Consider the following 17,414-nt stretch of genomic DNA (forward strand, 5'->3'; position numbering starts at 1 on the left):
ATGTGACTACGGACCCACAGCAATGTGGTTGTCTCTTAACTGTCCCCTGTGCAATTTGGGATGGGCAATAAATGCTGACCTAGTCAGTGATGCCCTCAACTGTGAATTAAAAAACCCTATAGGCAGTGAGTTCCAGATTCCCATCACTCACTGGATGATTTTTCTTCCTCACATACCCTCTAAAGCTTCCGTTCCTTACCTTAAATCTAGGCCACAAGTCATTGATCCCTCCACTAAGGGGGACTATTCCTTTCTGTCTACCCTGTCTATTTACCCTCGTAATTTTCTACATCTCATTCGTGACCACACCTCCCACACCCTCCCCCAGTCTCCTGTGCTCCAAAGACAACAACCCCAGTCCACCTAATCTTGCTTCATAACTAAAACACAGCAGTGCAGGCAACATCCTGATAAATCTCCTCTGTACCTTTTCCAGTGCAATCGCAACTCAGTGAACTCGGTAAGAGTGAATTTGACTATTCGAAGAGCAATATTGCTTCCTATCTCAGTCTTTGCAAGTCCTCTCAGCAAAGAGTGAAAGCTGGAAACCCACCAGAAGTCATAATTATCACTCATGGAGGATTCCAGGACAGCATTTATTAGAATCTACGCATTATCTGAACAAAAGGCAATCCAGCCAACCACAACAGTTCCAGGAAGGCACTGCAGTGCCAACAGCTAGTGTATGCAGAATAAATTCGGAATCAGAACAACATTTTAGACAATCCATGACTGATGCTTTTTGTCATGAATACAATTAATACATGGCTAAAGTGCTTTAAAGTTAACACTGTTGAGTTTTCACTTTCTTTTGTTACTCAGTATATTAGTTTCACTTAAAGGCAGCTACATATGCATTATCAAAACTGTTGGCTAATTTTTGTTTGCAGATTTGTTTGAGTAAGTTTACACACTGGTTATTTTTTTGTTGACCAAAGAAACTTGGCCGACTCATTCGCAATACTGAGCCTGATGCTCAGAGGCTTAGCTAAACAGCCTTATCACCAACCTGGTTAAAATTTACAATTTGTTGTGACCATTGAGGAAATGGGACCAGAAAAGGAAGCAGTGCACCCTTCCAACCTTGGTCAAAATATCAGTTTGGAGAGATTGGGACTGTTTGCTTTGGAGAAGACAAGATTGGGAGGAAATTTAATAAACGTATTCAAAATCATGATGGATCTGGAGACAGCTGATACAGAGAAACTATTCTGCCTGGTGGAATGATTGAGAAGCAGATGGCATGGATTTACGGAAATTGGTAAAAGAAACAGTAGTAACATAACGGAAAAGTTTTAACGTAGCATGTGATTAGGATCCAGAATGTGCTGTCCCACTATGTAGTGTATACAAGTTCAACCTATCCATTGAAAAGAGAGTCGGATCATTATCTGAAAATGCACAATATTTATGCGTGGAAGACAGATGGACCTTTCTGAATTGTTCCTTTCGACAGCTAACACCGACACAACTGGCCGAGTGGACTCCTTCTGTTATCACCATTTTGATTCGGCGAAGAGGTCAGCTATCTCTGAGGTTCACGGAGCTGGAGAGGAGTACAGAGATAAAGAATGGGAAAGATGACAATTTTCCAATCGAGATGTTGCTCCACTGGGTTCCAATGTAGTTGAGCGAGTGATTCATGTCGGATGCGGTGATCAGCTCTCAATCTTGGAGCATCGACGGAATACCGGACTAAATCTCGTCCGTAAAATTTCACATTGGAGAAGACACTCAATTCTCAAGTGTCTCTTAAACAAGTTAAACAGTTAACGACCAAACAATGGGGAAATACTTTCTGGTAGCAGACTGAAAAAATTACGAGGGATTACTGAGCAGTTAGTCATTTCCACGTTCCAAGAAAGGCAGCGCGAGTAAGACATCGTTGTTTCCAAACACCAGTCAGTGAGCAGGTTTATCCAATGACTAAAGACTGGGTGCTGGGAGGGGATGTACAACTAGGAGCTACAGTGATGCCAGCATTATGTATATATCAGTACGCTTCTTGTTAGACAAAACCTTCAGTAATTTTCCCTGACAGGCGTCAGTAGAGAAATGCACATTTCTTCGAAAACAGAAGCAGTTAAAGCCCCAGGTTGGTGGTGGAACAGCTGCTTATGACAAATAAATCGACGTGGCTAGGGTTTTAAATGAGGCAGTGCTCCAATAATAACCGCTCTCCGTCTGTTATAAATGGTAAAAACTGATCGCCAATCTCATTCGGATTCAGGAGGTTTCACTGAGAGCTTGTGTTAAACAAACAAATGTAGTCAATTTTACCCTAGTCCTTCCGACGACAGGGTATTGAGATTGTAACAATTTGGAATGTGAAATTAAATCCCCAGAATTATATTGTGTGACATCCAATAATTCTGCAGAATTATTTGCTGGTTTTACTTTTCAATCGTAAAGTAATATGGACATGAAATTAACAGATAATTCCTCTGATCCCACGATGAACTTTGTTGAAATAAGAGATTCTTTCATTTCCATTCACTTTTGACTGCTGCCAGATCTAACTTTACATGGGACACCCTAGAAATGAGTGTATTGATATAATTAATATGCCCAAGTTGGAGTATGAGTATTATATTTACATCAGGGGGCCCACAGCCCTTAGAAGGAAAAGTACTGAGCACATTAACTCCAATGCATTTCGACTCGAATGGAGACAGGTAGATAAAATAAACAGGCTTCGAAAACTTCCTAAAGTATGTTGCTCGTTTTAACAGCTTGAAAGCCAAATCGCTTTCTGCAAACTTTCGATTTCTTGGCACCAAGTGTTGCTCAAACATGTGAAAGACTATGACGAATAGATAGTTTTATTCAGTCGAAGCGACAGCTCAGGTATGAAATGTTGCTGAGAATAGTCCTCACCCAGTGAAATGATTCTTTGTGACAGTGGGAAAAGGTTAATGGTGCAGCCAACACTGGCTGTGTTTAAACTTGCCTTGTCTGTGGAAGACAGAGAAAGAGAGAGAGAGAAATGGGTGTTTGCAGGTCATTGCAGCGAGCGAACACAGTCCTTTTTGCTAACTTATCTCTGCACTCATGCTGTGTCTATTAATTGAACAATCCCCACTTTCTGGCTATGCTTTCACAAAAAGCGCCTGAAGCACAGCGGTTTCTGCACGAACCGACAGCTGGAGGCAGCTACTAACTCATTCGGGGGTGGGGAACCCTCTACCTAATATGAACTCAGAAAGAGAACAATTGATTTCAAAAGAATTTGAATTTCTCCCTGGCGTTGACCAGTTGAGGCAGCCACGCTGGCAAGGAATTCACTAAAGCCAGCAGAAAAAAAAAGTGCTTAACCTGCAGGCATCAGTATTATGAAACACATACAGAGACAAAAACAACCATTTCTTGATATTGTTTTAGTAGAAGTTGGAGAAGATTTAAGAATTGGTGACCGCTGCCAAGCCTCTTTCAAAGTAACAGGCTTTCCAATTGTTTGTAAGGAGATATAACTCTGATTATTTTGTGTCGCTGGAAATTGTACAGTACCTCTGGATTTGGCCGAAAGCTCCAGTGAGCACGGAGCTAGGGCCATAGTCACCTGCCAGCATCCAGATTGAAGTCGCTCCTTTCTCTGCGTTCGACGTATTTACAAACTCATAGACCTGCTCAGTTCAGGCTCAACAGCTTTTCAAAGTTTGCGACTTTTAGAAAAAAAAATAACGCAGAAAAATCGATAGACGTGTCTGGCTACACTTCTGTTGGTGGATCGAGTCATTGCTAAGTTGAGCTGGAGGGAGTTCCTACAATGTTCGGTCTGAACCGTGGCTGTTGTGTTGCAGTTCTAGGTCTTTGTTTGTGGGGTTTAGTGAGTTTGGCCGATGCTGCCTATAGGGAGCCTGTAGAAGACGATGATTATTACCTGCAGGAGATCATTTCCAGACAGCCTTACTACTACCCCGAGGAGCGTCGAAGGAGCCTAGAGGTTCCTGTAGAAAGGGAGCCCAAGACGAAATTAAAGAAGGATAAAGAGAGGCGCTTAGCAGCAGGTAAAACGTGACTGTCATTAAAACCAAACTGATTCAGACTATTGCCGAGTTACTCCGGCACACGGTCCTAGAATCGTCTAACTTCTATTCTACACGAAAATACGCTTTTTTCAAAAGTGCAATGTGAAAACTTTAGAAAATAAAAGATTTTAAATTTAGGCGTGTTTCAAAGCATAGAAGAAACCACTTACGTTTTAGTAACATTTTTAACACGAGGGAATATCGTTGGATGTGCCGGAGAACAGTTTCAGAGTGTAGTCCGAGGTTTATATTATCGAATGTAAAAACAATGCTATGCGACACCGTGTGACAGAAAGTTCGTTGTGAAACTTTGCTACAGTTAGTTCTGAGCCTGGATTTGGATATTTGGACATTTGGATAGTGAGCACCCCCCCGCCGCCCGGGATTGATTGGCAATACATTGCTCTCAAAATAAGTAGATGGTTGTAAGGAGCGCGAAACGGCCATACAATAGAAGTTTTTCAGTGAATAAAGGTGTCCAAGTGAATCATTCAGAATAGTTCATAAATAAACGAACTTCACGACCACTTACGAAACAAAATCTGAAGTATGAAACATGTTTAAGCCGGATTTTGTTTAACAAAATACGAACTCGACTTTACCATAGGTTCTTAATTATGCACTGTTAACTTCTCTCTGAAAGTTCGCTAGTATAATAGCATTGAAGCTATCAGTTTGATATTGTCTCATAAGATTGTTCACACACTTTTTATTTTCTAGTCAAAAATGGAAATAAAAGAACTGATAAAAAACCTAATGGAAAAACACCATATACCAGTCAAGAAACCTACAAAGCCACTGAAGAAAAGATTGAGAGTGAGTGATGAAATTTTTAATATTATCCTCCATTTGCCTCGTCTACTTTTCTGAAAATTAGTTCTTGTTGGCACTCAGATATCAGAGCTGGAAATTAGATTTCTGTACATTTGAATATTTGCAACAATTTGGATTGTAAAATGAGGAGTGTTTAGAATTAGTCAATAATGAATAAACACCTCTGCAAGCATTACAAGTGCAAACCAACTATTGTTGGGTGGCAGGCACATTTCGTGAAACTTCACTGCAAACATACCCCATGTAATAAATTCAGTGACATTATGTGTGACACTGAAAATTGCACTGTTCAAACTTCCTACCAATGGATTATTATGATATTTCTTGTGACCTACATACATCAGTCAGTGATGAAACATGTTATATATTATTGAATGTATAAAATTTAATAACATAAGATGGTATATAGAGACATAATTGGAGGCTGGACAGTTCATCAAATATTTTGTCAGATTAAATTATGTTGGTCAGTTGTAAAACACAGTTTATGTAGGAGTAAAACATCAAAGCAAAGAGTTGACTTTTTGTGAATTGAGTGACATAGAATCATAGAGGTCTAAACAACATGATATGTGTCTTTACAATAATTGAAGGGAATTTAAACAATGCTAATGACAGTTAATGTCTTATTGGAGAGGAAGGTTGAATATCCTTTTGTGAATTTACTGCACACTGTGACAGGTAATGTTAGCTTTGTATTTATGCTTTCTACCATTCTTTCAGCCTCAAATTTTGCCTTGAACCAGAAAAAAAATTATGTGCCTCATTATAATTTATGTACTACAATCATAAGATATTCTTCAAATTATAAATCATTAAATACATCAATATTTTCTTTGGCTATGTACTACAATCATAAACTATTCCTCAAATTATTAATTATTAACTACATCAATATTTTCTTTGGCTGCTAACATCCTGTAAACAAATAGGTAATATATTCATAGCTCATATGTGGATAGGATATTGTAGATTTATTTACAGTGAATAATGTTTAGAACTGTTTTGACTCCCAAAATAGCATGATGAATCATGTACTACAATTTAATTCAAAGATTATGGTCACCCAAATTATTGCACTTTATTTTCTGCCAGATCTAATGACCTAATCTTTATTATAGCATTCAATTTTGAATGATAATTAATTGTAATAAAATTGTTAAATATTTGACAGCTATCTCTATCAGTACACATTATACATACCAGTCATTATTTCTGCAAACCATCAGTATTTACCACATGATTAAATTATAGTCCTGCATTTCTGTGTCATGGTGAATACAACAGCCTTCCATGTTATTAAAGGTGACAATGCTGAGGTCTTTGAACCAGAACAATCATTGAACCAGACATCATGGTTTAGGGATTAACTGTCCAATAATTTTGATAAATTAAACCAGTCAGTAAATATATGATTTAAATACTGCTGTGGAATATCTGTTTGGACAAGTTTCGTGTTCACATGTAAACTGTAAGCTTGCCCCTGAACTGATGACAAATACATAAGGTAAAAAGTCAAACAAGGTATTTGCAAGTTTTAACTATACACTTTCAGAATTCAAACTTGTCATTGTGAACATACAATGCCAACTACTGCCTACATGTGGTTGGTTGGATAACTGACATCTTCCTCATTTTCTGATGGGTCTGAAAGGCCTACTGTGTCCAAAGTAGTAGAAGAAATCCGCGAGATGTCTAACGAGAAGAGGTTCTTGCCTTAAAACAAGAAAGTTTATTGCATGATAGCAATCAGATATAAGTTAAGGTAGTCCTCCTTTCCCACCTAAGTTCTAATGACATCATCAGTTGGGTTGGGTGTAGCACAATCTCCAACATTAACCCCTTCAGAACCATTTTCTTACACTAGAAATTACAGCAAACTAATTCTGGCACGAAAAGCCTATCTTACATTCTCTGTTCAAGCTGGTTTTAATGTGACTTCAGTGTAAGCTATTTTTAAAAAATCTTGTTAATGTGAATGTTTTTGAATTCATTAGTGAAAGTTTCATCGCATTACCTTACAGTAAATACAGGTAATGCAGAATTTTGAAGATTAGAAGTTTTTCGCTAATCTCAACTATTAAAGTGTGTATACAATTAAGATAACGTGGTGATTACATCTAAATTAAATTAAAATACTTTCTTTGTAAATATTAAATTCAAAGAATAAAGTCAGAGAGAAGACTTTATTAGATTTGGTCTTGAGTAATGAGATAAGATTGATTAATGATCTCATAGTCTAGACACCCCTAGGTAGCAACAACCATAACATATTCAAATTTTATATTCAGTTTGAGAGAGAAAGGAATAGGTGCCAGACCATTTTTGAAAAATTTAAGTAAGGTAAATTGTGACAGCATGAAACCAGAGCTAGCTAAAATGAATTGGCAAATTAGTTTAAAGAATATGTCAGTATGGATGCAGTGGCAGAGATTTAAGGGATATTTCAGAATACACAGAATAGGTATATCCTAATGAATGAGAAATAAATCCAAGGGATGGACCCACTATCCATAGTTAACTATAACCTTTAAATAAAGTACCAAACTAAAAGAAAGAGCATATTATCTAAAAGGTGAAGAGTTGCAGAGCTCTAAGATGCAGAGGAATCGGGGTGTCCTTCTCCATGAACTGCAAAAGTTAATATGCAGGTGCAGCAAGTAATTAGGGAAGCTAATAGAATGTTATCATTTATCATGAGGCGAATTGAGTACTAAAGTAGGGATGCTTCAGTTATACAGGGCAACTGTAAGACTGTATCTGAAGTACTGTATGCAGCTGGCCACCTTATCTAGGGAAGGATGGAGTTACATTGGAGGCAGTTCAGATAAATTGTACTAGACTAATTCTTGGAACTGGGGAGGTGGGTGGTTGTTGTCTTAAGATGAAAGGTTGGGCAGACTTCCTTGCATCATATCCATTGGAGTTTGAAAGAAATGACTTGATTGAAACGTATAAGATCCTGAGTGGTCTTGACAAAATAGATGGGGAGAGGACTTTTTCTCTAATGGGAGAATCTAAAACTAAGTGTTACTGTTTTAAAATCAGGAGCTGCCCATTTATAACAGAGATAAGGTGACTTTTTTAGGCTTTCTTAGAGGGCTGTGAATCTTAGGAACTTAATTCTTTAAAAGGTGGTAGAAGCAAAGTTCTTGAATATCTTTAAGGCAGAGATAAATAGATTTTTGTTATGCAAGGGGATGAAAGGTGATGAGAAAAGGTGGAAATGTATGTTTGAGGCTACAGTCAGATCAGCCATGATCTTAATGAATGGCAGAGTAAGCTCATGGAACTGAATGGCCCACTCCTTTTCCAGATTCACATGGTCATATTTGTTTAAGTAGGATGGAACAGTTCTCAAAACTCACTCAAAGCAAGCCATTATAATTGCAAAAAGAATTTATCTTTATTTATCAGTTTTTTTTAACAAAATATTTCAGTTGTTTTAAGTTGTTTTTTATTGTGCTTCTTCAATAATATAATATCAATGTAAATAAACCATTTTCTGTGCTAAATTCATGAACATTATTCATCAGTGACACTATTTTTTTGTGAAACTACTCTTTGATCCTCCTGACAGGGCATTTGATAAAAGTGTTGAGACTAGCAAAATTGAAGTTTTGATATCCATTCTGTGATGAGCTAGTGAATTCAATTGAGTCAGTAGTATGAGGAAAGAGGAAGGAGTGCAAAGTTTGTCAATGTCCTCTACCCTTGCAGAGACCGCTGCTGGAGTTTCACAGATGTAAACGCTGTATGAGGCCTGACAGTGCTATCTTGTATGGTTCATTATCATAAATAGACAGCCTGTTCAGATTGATGCATGAGAAAATGCTACGCAAAGCACTGGAAAGTTGCCACAAAAATGCAAATTAAGTTTATTTTTATTAGTTGACTTTGTTATCTCTTTTATCCTGTGTTACATAACATTGAACGGCATTGGACATTAACTTTTTTAATGGAATGAAAACAGAAGTTGCTGGAGATGCTCAGCAGATCTGGCAGCATCTGTGAAGAAAATATCAGAGTTAACATTTTGGGTCCAGTGACCCTTCCAGAGGGAAGCTCAGACCTGCTGAGCTTTTCCAGCAACTTCTGTTTTTGTTCTTGATTTACAGCATCTGCAGTTCTTTCAGTTTTTATTCACTTTTTTAACAGATTCAGGCAATGTGGGCAATGCTGGCTGGGGCAGTATTTATTGCCAACTCCTTATTGCTCTGGTGACGTTGGTGGTGAGCTGCCTTCTTGAATGGCCATAGTTGTTGGGATGTAAGGACACCCACAACGCTATTAGAAAACATGGGTGCGATTAGGGTAGATGGGACAATGTGAAGACGAAACACATTGCTGGTATAAATTTTACACTTGAAGTATTTTGCCATTAGACTTCTTTGCCCAAAAGAGCTGGGATTGCGCAACTCATAGTACAACGGGAAAGCTCACCATCATGTAGATAAGTTATACTTTTGGGGATATGGCCTGGAAGGTTTTGTCAGTCTGGGAAACTTGAGAGTCCAGGTCTGCAGATATCCAGAACTTCCTTGTGGAGGACTGAAACTCACTCCTTTTTTGCTCTGTATTTCATATTACATCGGCAAAGTTTTTAAAAATCTTTTTCTTTAAACATAACCCTGCACAAAAAATATCATAAAATATTAAATATAAAAAATCCAAAGCACTTTAAATATCTTTGGGCATTACTGGCATTTATTTGTCTTTACTGGCCTTTACTGGCTGTAAGAAGATGGACCTTCTCCTTTAATGCCAAGTTGATATAAATAAGTGACTTTGTAGGGTACATCAGAAGCCAAACATGAATGCAGTGCTGGGATTTTGAAGGTAGTTAAGTCCTTTTTTTAATGTGTTAACGTCTTTTGTGGTGCAGTAGTAGTGTCTCTACCTTAGACCGGGAGACTCGGGTTAAAGTCCCACCTGCTCCAGAGGCGTGCAAAAGTATCTCTGAACAGGTGGACTAGAAAAATAAGTTAAATAAAAAATTAGAAGAATTATAAATATAATGATTTAACAGGTTAATTTCTGTTCTTGGAGTCACAATGATTATCTCAGTCCTCTAGGCTCAATGGAGGCTGCATTGTCTTGTGAAACCTCAACAAAACACAATATTCATGAGCATATCTCCATTTCATTCAAACTTTATTGCTGAGTTTTATGAATAATTAGAAAATGTGATGATTATTCTGGATGTTATTTTGCTAACTCAGTTCTCTGGATTGTAATTTCCTGTTCTCTGGTTTGTAACTAACTCTGAATTTATTGGATTTCTTCAACTAAGATATAAAATTACACAATTAAACATCATTCCTAGTTTTCTTTTTAGCAATGACTTTATAATACAACTTTAAAATGTCTGAAGTACTTCCAAATGTTTCATGAAATTTGAATCAACATACTTTAATATGAAAAGGTGTACTGAGTGATGAGAGATTTACAATCACACACCCCAAATGGCTCTGCATTAGCGCAGGAGAGATAAATAACTAGGGTCAAAAGTTCAGAACTATATGATAGCAAACATAATTGTAGTCCACAACGTTAAGAGGATTGTTTGAAATAACACTCAAATACCACACAAAGAACAGCTTTTAACATTTAGATAGAAGTTATTCATAGAATAGAAATGATTTACTTTGATACTTTTGATATAAAACGTGTTGGATATGGTTCACCAGAACTGATTAGTCCCTGAGTACAAATATAGAAATATGGGCTGAAGACCAATTGTTGTTGTTTTTGTTGTTGTATGAGGCCTATTTATTTCAATACACAGTATCTTTAAGTTACACTGGAGAATCTCCCAATATTAAATATCTATTCCTCAGTGACAAATTATTCCCATCAAAGCCATCAAATTGGACAGACTCAACTCTTCCTGAAGAGAATTCAGATTGTTGAGCTTGATACTTTTAAAACGGCAAGTTTGATTGATCTTCATTTTTGGGGATTCTCCCTAAAACCTCAATGTACAAACAGAATCTTCTCAAGATAAAATCTGAACCACAGATATAGATGTTAACTGTACTTTCGAATAATAGATGTTTTTAATGCCTTTACGAATTTCATCATAACTGGATTCTATGCAGGCTCAGTGGATGAGTACATGTCCTGGTGTTGTACTTGCCTGAGAAATCAATTCAGTAAATTAGGGTTGTGAAGTTGCTCACTTTAGATCAGTAAACTTTAGGCAGGATGAGACTGCAATTAGAATTCTCTTTTCTGGAACAGGAAGAGTCATTGACTTCAGGAGTGATGGGAAATTTTGGATTATGGTTTGATCTGGTTAACTTTAACTTAAATGGTTTAAAATAATTTGCTTGATATGTAAGACTTTCCCTGTTAAGTAGTGAATAATTGTTTTGATATTACGTCAGTAGAGAAGAAGACAAATATTTAATTAAAATAAAGAACATATCTGACAGGTTCACAGATTTGTTCTAATTCAATGTTTGTTCTGAATGAAACAAATGGATGTAATTTAAATATTTGTTTAAACTATACTGTAGACAATGATGATATAGTGGATTAAGAGAGATAGTATGAACAATGCCTTCTGCTTGATTATAACTGAGAAAAATAAGAAGCTTTTTTGTACACTTTAAAGCATATTCTGGTTAAAATTATGTCCAACAGAAAAATCTGTATTACAGCATTAATTATTACTTTTGCCTGTGGTGTCCATTGTAAGTGTCCATGAAGAATTAATGAGACATATATGTATATGAATGATGTTTATTTAAGGATTGTTTAACAGAGTCAAATGTACTTGTGTCTTAAGAGCATAATAAGGTCTAGAATGAGAAAGGCCATCTGGTCCATGTAATCCACTTAATGAAAGCAAAGGAAAACTTTTATTTACATATTGACTTTTAGTACCTCAGGTTGACCCAAAGTACTGTACAGCTAATTAAATCTACTGTTATGCTGCCATGTTTCCATGTATGATGACTTTTTCATGAATCCATCTCCTTCCATGGACCCTGCTGATTCACTACTTTAGATACATAAACATGTTATCTCTATCTACTGAAGGAAGTCAGTGACCTAGGCTTTCCAGTTGCGTTGCATTGTCAAGTATTGTGGGAGAGTACCGTGATGCTCCACTGTGCTATACTGACTGCTAGACATGGACTCCATGACATTTGATTTGATTTGATTTATTATTGTGACATACACCTAGGTACAGTGAAAAGTTTTGTTTTGCATGCAGTGCAGGCAAATCAGACCATACAAAGTGTATAAGGGTAATAGAACAGAGTGAAGAATGCAGTGTTGTGGCTGCAGAGAAGGTGCACAAAGAATGAGATCAACATTAAATTTAAAATTTGAGAGGTCCATTCAGAAATCTAATAACAGCAGGGAAGAAGCTGTTCTTCAATCGGTTGGTTTGTGAGTTTGAGCTTTTGTATCTTCTGCTCGATGAAAGAGGTTGGAAGAGATTATTACGGGGTTGGGAGGGGTTTTTGATTATGTTAGCTGCCTTCCTGAGGCAGGAGAAGTGTAGATATATAGAGTCAGTATATTGAATGTTGTCTTGCATGATGGACTGGGCTGTGTTCACACTTCTCTGTAGTTTCTTACAGTCCTGAGTAGAACAATTGCCAAGATACAGAAGGAAAGGCTTACATTTATATAGCAATTTTCATGATGTTAAGGATCTCCTAAAGGCTTTACAACCCACTAATTACTTCTTGATATGGGATCAATATTATAATGTGAGAACAGCAGACATCTGCTGTGTCAGGGCTCCTGAAGTTCCTATCTCTGAGTTGCTTAGAGAATTGGAAATTTAAAACCAAATTTATACATGATATGACCTGAGAACAATTGCAGGGCCCTTCTTTGAAGAAACCTTGATGTCCTCTGAAGGCCAAATATTGAGCCTTAGCTTCAGTCTTGATGTCCAGCATTCAAACAGGACAACTGGTAGGAAAGAAAAGTTGTGTTCCCTGATTTCATTGTGTTTGTCATGTGCCTGTCCACATAAGGACTGGTATGTTTTCAGCTGCTATGTCCTGTTTCTAAAATAATGAGGAGATAGCAACATGGCAGATTGAAACCGAGAGCTCTTTTGTAGCCCCATCTGCCTCAGATTCAATGACAATTGGTGTGAGCAAATGGAAAGCCTTCAGCAGTTTATCAGTCCACAGAGAATTTCTCTTTTTAATTGTGTTTCAGGCTTGTGAATTTTTACTTCTGATCTTTATTCGTTGTCCAAGTTGAACATTTTGGTGACTTCAACAAAGTACATATTTTCCATTGCTTTAATGACTCCTAATGTGGCTCTGGTCAGCTTTATTTGCTTGAGTGAAAATAACTTTTAGCTGCTTGAAACTTTCTTCAAATCTAAGTTCCCGAAGGTCTGGAATCAGTCCAGTCACTTTTCTCTGAAATATTTCCAAGGCACCTCTATCCTTTTTGAGGTAAAGTGGCCAATGTTATAGAACTGACCTCATTATTGTTCTGACTTGTAATCCAAGCTTTTACACTTGGTTCCTGACAAACTTTTTTATAATGCCTTCACACTGAGTAAATGTCCAATACTGATTTCTGTAACTGTTTTTTTTTTATCTGTTTCGTAAGTTTCATTTAAAAGATTAATAGGTCTTTCATTTGCCTATTTTAGTGTTTGTAAAAACACTTTTGCAAGCAGTTTTGAATTCCTATTTTTGAAGGGTAGAAACCCTCTAATTGTAACTGGACTATGGTGACTGAGCCAATGGCGCTATCTCCTGCCATTTTATTACTTTTTGCTAATGCTCACTCTTCTCTTAAATTACAATTTGCTGAGGGTCACAAAGATTGACTTTAGAGCATTTATTGAAGAACAACACAGCATATTGCTCTATTTGGTAAAATAATTTAGGTTTTATTTAAGAGTTGTTGATAAAAATGATACTTTGCTACTGTACAAATTTGATAACCTTATTCTGTGGACACTGAACAGCCAATTGGTGCTGAATTCAATTGCCCTCATTATTAGTCACAGGATGCAAGGTTTATAGCATTCTCATCTCCATTGGAAATGAAGTAAGAGAAAAACATATCTACCCACCTCATTTCCATGGATTGTGCTATCAAAAGATATGACCAGAGTGTACTCTAAGACTGACTTATTACTCCTCAGTGTAGGGACTGCAGATACGACCCAAGAGACAGTGTCCTGCGTCTTTAGATTTCCATTCTCTAGTGGGTGCTAATAGGAATGGAGCCCACTACCCAGGAAAAATTGGATAGAAACACGTGTTGCTGGGTGCTGTGGTGGGTTGTTGCACTGGCAATTCATTCCAGTTCCAATAAAGGCAAGAAAACAAAGAACAGTGCACTCACCCTCATCCCTACACCTCTCACATCCAACAGAAAAGCTATGCATGCCAGGTCTTGACACCACCAGCCAGCACCCATTGCCCCTCATACCCTCTACAGCAACCTATGCTCTTCTACCAATCTGATGGCCCATCAAATGTTCCATGTCAACCTGCGACTCTCTTCGCAGCCCCACAGTGTTCTATATCCCTAAGCCAAACCAACGCCAATTCATACATACCCATGTTCCTCACCTACTGCCTTTGCACTCTCCATGCCAAGTCACCCAGTACTCACTATGGGCAGACCTCAGGAGCCAAGGTGAACTGAAATGAAATTTAAAAATCTCTCATTGATAATACTTCAATTTCTTCAAGTACTAATTCCTTGTATACATATAAACAAACATTTCCTTCAAATACGAAATCCCATTTGGAAACATAGTTTTGTATTCTGAGCCTCAGATTAAAGACAGCTAATCTATTTGCAACCACTTAGAGCTGTCAATCAAATTCCCTCACCAACCCATTGTGACAACAATATTAAGTGGAAGCAGTCAAGCAGCACTAATGATTAGGTCAACGGCAAAATAACAAACACATTTTATTCATCGACTGGCTAGATTTTTATATCAAAAATGTAAGGATCATGAGGACTTAAATAATTGACATCTTGACAGTTCCAGAAGTTATTCACTTTCTTACAAAGATTTATGTCTATTAACAATCCTAAAGCACACCTGACCTTTCCCAAAGGGGCATCTGATCTTTCCCTGAATTCTGCGGAAGTGTTCCTTACCTCTCCAAAAGAGTATCTTACTTCTCCAAATAACTCCAACAGCTTTAAGCCTTTCCCTTAAATGTTAGAAGACCATGAATCACGTTTTGGGGATTTCACTAATGTAAGTTGGGTCTGTTTGAAGGCAACTGTGTGTTTACCTATACGGTTGTCTCATGAATCGTGAATGTGCAAAGTACAACTTTTCCCTATTCCCTCCCACTGCCTTCTGGCAAAAATAGTGGGTGTCACTTGGGGACAGGAAATTTGGGCTTCAGCACCATTTTGCTTAAGTATGACACCCTTTTGTCTCTACAAAATAGTCAGGCCCTGGTGTCCATTTTGGCATTGGCATTTTCAGTGCAATTCAAGAGGCTGAACAGTCGAAAGCATGTGTTCCAGGCAGCCTCCTCTTTTTAAGGCACATTTCTATAAAAGAACCCTTTTAGAACTCAGTATATGACCAGTTTTCATTCAAATCTGCTGACATTAATGACAATCATTCCAACAGGAGATTTATTGCTCTTGTTTCACGTATATTTGCTCAATCATTTCATATGATCTAATCCTTTCAAATAACTATGTGTGCAGCAGTTTATAGTTTTAAGGGTTTTTGAAAATCAAAGTTTATAAAATGAACAGGATTCGTATCATCCAATATGTTGTTCACTTTCACAGGAAATTCAATCAGCTTATTCCCATTTCCTGAAGACTTGTTAGAAGCTGCTGAACTCTGAGTGACCATAAATCTGATTCCTTATAAAGCCTTCTTGTAGTTTTCATGCAGCTAACATCAAACTGATAGGCTGCAGTATCTAGCATCTGATTTCCTTTCCTTAAATAATGGGAAAACAAGAGCCTTCCTTGAATTGGCAGCAGACAACATAAACCATGAAAGTGAATGAAGATATGAGATTTCACATTTCATTAAACACTGTCAATAAATGAAATTAGGTGCTGCAGCATGACAAAATTCAAATAATTTAAATCTAAACCACTTCTGCTCTTTAGATTTATGTATCCAGTTCCATCAAGATTGTAGAATCATCTTCAAAAGCGACAACTAATGTAAAGTATGTTCTTTCCATTCGCCAGATTTTTACTCTAATATCTAACTCACAATGTTAGATCCATGAAAAGTCTATTGTAAGTGTCTTCAATAAACCTGTTCAGACATATTATGGCACAACTCTGTGGCTGGTGGCATCTTATGGCCCAAAGGTATGACTGTGTCTCAACAGCCAGCGAAACAAAGTTTGTTACCTACTTTCAGCATAACGCAAAAAGTTCAGATGAGCAATGGTTGGGAGATTTTGATGCTATTTTTCAACCACCTTGCCTTAAAGTATTCCTGCCACAGTTTTTGCACAGTATTCACCCACCCCTACCTGAAGCCTTTAGAATGGCCCTTTGTCTATCCTTTAATTGTATTGGAAAAGATGAAAGAAGCAAGGATAATCTCCTGCAAATTTCCAAATGAGGTGAACCAACTGTTCTACCCCTCAGTCAGAGCTCTACTTGCAGGCAAAACACACTGTCACTAGATCAACCCTTTATTTAAATCAGTTCCAATATATTTTGCGAGCCTGTGTTGAACAGGCTAGCAGGAGTGCATCAATTAATGCTTCCTTCCTCCATGATACTTCTAACTGTGCTTTTGCAATAGAGTGATCTACTGGCTCACATCAAATCAGCCTTTTCTGCTGTGTCTCCTTCTGCAGGAATACCAGGCAACATTTCTACTTAAATAAAACAAAGAACTGCAGATGCTGCAGATCTGTAACAAAAACAGAAATTGCTGGAGACAATCAGCAGGTCTGACAGCATATGTGGGAAGAAAGCAGAGTTAATATTTGGAGTCACTTACATTGATTTCATTTTTTGCAAAGCTTTAAGCATGAATAGCAAAATTGTCATCATTCTTTAGGAGCTTACCTCCAGTTAGATATGTTTCAACCAGCAGTTAATTGTGCATCTTGACAGGTCATTTTTGCATGTTTTGCAGGCTCAGTACGCCCATTCAAATGAAGAGGAAAAGTTATAATTTGTGGCAACCAGACAAAAATATTGCTGTAACTGTGTACCCACACAGCAGTTTTGCAAAATCAGTGGTCATAATTCCAAAGTATAAATCTTTGCATTTATTTTCAATGCGTATTGCAACAGACCATAATATATAGGAACAGAATTGGGCTATTCAGCCCATTGGGTCTGCTCTGTTGTTCGATCATAGCTGAAACATTTCTCAAACCCATTCTCTTGCCTCCACGCCATGAACCTTTATCCTCTTACTAAGCAAGAACCTATCTATATCTGTCTTAAATACGCTCAATGACTTGGCCTCCATAGTCTTTTTCGACAATGAGTTCCGTAGATTCACCACCCTCTAGAACTGAGATGAGGAGGAATTTCTTCAGCCAAAGGAGTATCCCTCCTGTCTGAGGCTGTTCCCCC

General features: G+C 37.5%; 1 protein-coding gene across 1 annotated transcript in view; it reads left to right on the top strand.

The window, feature by feature from the left end:
• Positions 1–3,382: 3,382 nt before the first annotated feature.
• Positions 3,383–17,414, top strand: part of LOC109914527 (inactive carboxypeptidase-like protein X2) — a 141,161-nt gene continuing 127,129 nt past the window's right edge. The window contains exons 1-2 of the mRNA XM_020514124.2: positions 3,383–4,007; positions 4,749–4,844. Of these exons, the coding sequence (XP_020369713.1) occupies positions 3,767–4,007; positions 4,749–4,844 (337 nt within the window). The 5' untranslated portion in view covers positions 3,383–3,766. The remainder of the gene's footprint in view (positions 4,008–4,748; positions 4,845–17,414) is intronic.

The sequence above is a fragment of the Rhincodon typus genome, chromosome 20 (assembly GCF_021869965.1).
Source record: "Rhincodon typus isolate 14 chromosome 20, sRhiTyp1.1, whole genome shotgun sequence".
NCBI classification, from domain to species: Eukaryota; Metazoa; Chordata; class Chondrichthyes; order Orectolobiformes; family Rhincodontidae; genus Rhincodon; species Rhincodon typus.